The 1,917-nt window shown below is 57.1% G+C and overlaps 1 protein-coding gene across 1 annotated transcript in view; it reads right to left on the bottom strand.

The window, feature by feature from the left end:
• The window catches only part of LOC104284893 (hydroperoxide isomerase ALOXE3-like), a 14,573-nt gene that overhangs the window by 8,918 nt on the left and 3,738 nt on the right, over window positions 1-1,917 (bottom strand). The window contains exons 4-9 of the mRNA XM_009883272.1: window positions 1,765-1,843; window positions 1,512-1,615; window positions 1,026-1,385; window positions 793-966; window positions 528-727; window positions 124-397 (exon numbers count right to left, since the gene is read on the bottom strand). Of these exons, the coding sequence (XP_009881574.1) occupies window positions 124-397; window positions 528-727; window positions 793-966; window positions 1,026-1,385; window positions 1,512-1,615; window positions 1,765-1,843 (1,191 nt within the window). The remainder of the gene's footprint in view (window positions 1-123; window positions 398-527; window positions 728-792; window positions 967-1,025; window positions 1,386-1,511; window positions 1,616-1,764; window positions 1,844-1,917) is intronic.

Genomic DNA, 1,917 nt, shown 5'->3' on the forward strand with positions numbered 1-1,917 from the left:
ACCCCCCCCACCACCTCTCCCATCATCTCCAACACCATCACTAACACCATCTCCACCACCATCACCACTACTATCTCCAATACCATCTCCAAACTCAGCCTCCACCACCACCATCTCCACTACCATCACCACCATCATCTCCACCACCGTCTCCAATACCATCTCCAACACCAGTCTCCACCACCATCATCTCCACCACCACCACCACCATCACCATCACCACTATCTCCACCACCATCATCTGCACCACCATCTCCACCACCATCACCACCACCATCTCCATCACTATCTCCACCATCATTTCTACCATCATCTCCACCATCATCTCCAACACCATCACTAACACCATCACCACCACCATCTCCACCACCACCACCAGCGCGGTGGGGTTGTCCCACTGGGTTGGGGGTTTTTTTGGAGGTGGGACACCATCTCCAACTCCACCTCCAAGCTCAGCCTCCATCACCACCATCTCCACTACCATCACCACCATCATCTCCAACACCATTTCCAATACCATCTCCAACACCAGTCTCCACCACCATCATCTCCACCACCACCACCACCATCACCATCACCACTATCTCCACCACCATCATCTGCACCACCATCTCCACCACCATCACCATCACTATCTCCACCATCATCTCTACCATCATCTCCAACACCATCACTAACACCATCTCCACCACCATCACCACTACTATCTCCAATACCATCTCCAACACTAGCCTCCATCACCACCATCTCCACTACCATCACCACCATCATCTCCAACACCATTTCCAATACCATCTCCAACACCAGTCTCCACCACCATCATCTCCACCACCACCATCACCATCACCACTATCTCCACCACCATCATCTGCACCACCATCTCCACCACCATCACCACCACCATCTCCATCACTATCTCCACCATCATTTCTACCATCATCTCCACCATCATCTCCAACACCATCACTAACACCATCACCACCACCATCTCCACCACCACCACCAGCGCGGTGGGGTTGTCCCACTGGGTTGGGGGTTTTTTTGGAGGTGGGACATCCCTACCTGGATGGCGATGGGACGTAGGTGCCCGTCGGCGCCCTGGTGCAGGAGACAGAGCGGAGCCGCCACGTACTGTTGACGCCCGTGGATGGTGCCGGCCGGGATGTCCTCCAACACCTCGTAGTCCACGATGAAGATCCGACCTTCTCGCATCTCCTTGCCCAGGTTGGTGCCAGCACCCAAAAAGGAGGTCACCATCTCCGACGTCACCGGGAATTTGGCCGGCAATGCCGTGCAGCGCCGGATGACGATGGGATTGTTGCCGTTGAGGAACTGGTAACCGAAGAAGTCATCTTCTCGCCAGTGTCTGGCCACGTACTCGGGGACTGAGGAAGGTGGTGGCCAAGAGGTCAGCACCCAGCTGGCCGCCACCGTCCGCCTCGAGGCAAGGACTTCTGGGAAAGTCCCGGGTGGTGGTGGTGGTGGGGCGGGGAGAGGAAGAAGACACCCACCGATCTCCTTGCCCTGGGTGCGGGAGAAGATGCTGCGCATCTCATCCAGGCTATTCCAGGAGGTCTGTCTCAAGAGGAATCCTGCCAGAAGTTGGGTGGCCCCTCTACGGGGGTAGAGGTGGACCTCAAGACCCATCACCCTCTTCCTTGTCCCCCTTCCGTCCCCCCCGCCCTCAACCAGCCTCCTGGGATGAGGTGGCACTGGTGATGCTCCCATCACCCAGTTCCTCCCCAGCGTTGGACCGTTGCTTACTGGAGGATGAGGGTCCCGGTGAAGTTGGTGCCCCTTATGCAGGAGAATTGAACGTTGGAGTCCAGGTCGAAGACGGAGTCTACGTTGAGGCAACGGGGCCAACCATCGGCGAAGGTCTTCCACCTTGGGGCAGGGCGGGGGGGGGGGGAGACC

Source organism: Charadrius vociferus, unplaced genomic scaffold (assembly GCF_000708025.1).
Source record: "Charadrius vociferus isolate BGI_N301 unplaced genomic scaffold, ASM70802v2 scaffold504, whole genome shotgun sequence".
NCBI classification, from domain to species: domain Eukaryota; kingdom Metazoa; phylum Chordata; class Aves; order Charadriiformes; family Charadriidae; genus Charadrius; species Charadrius vociferus.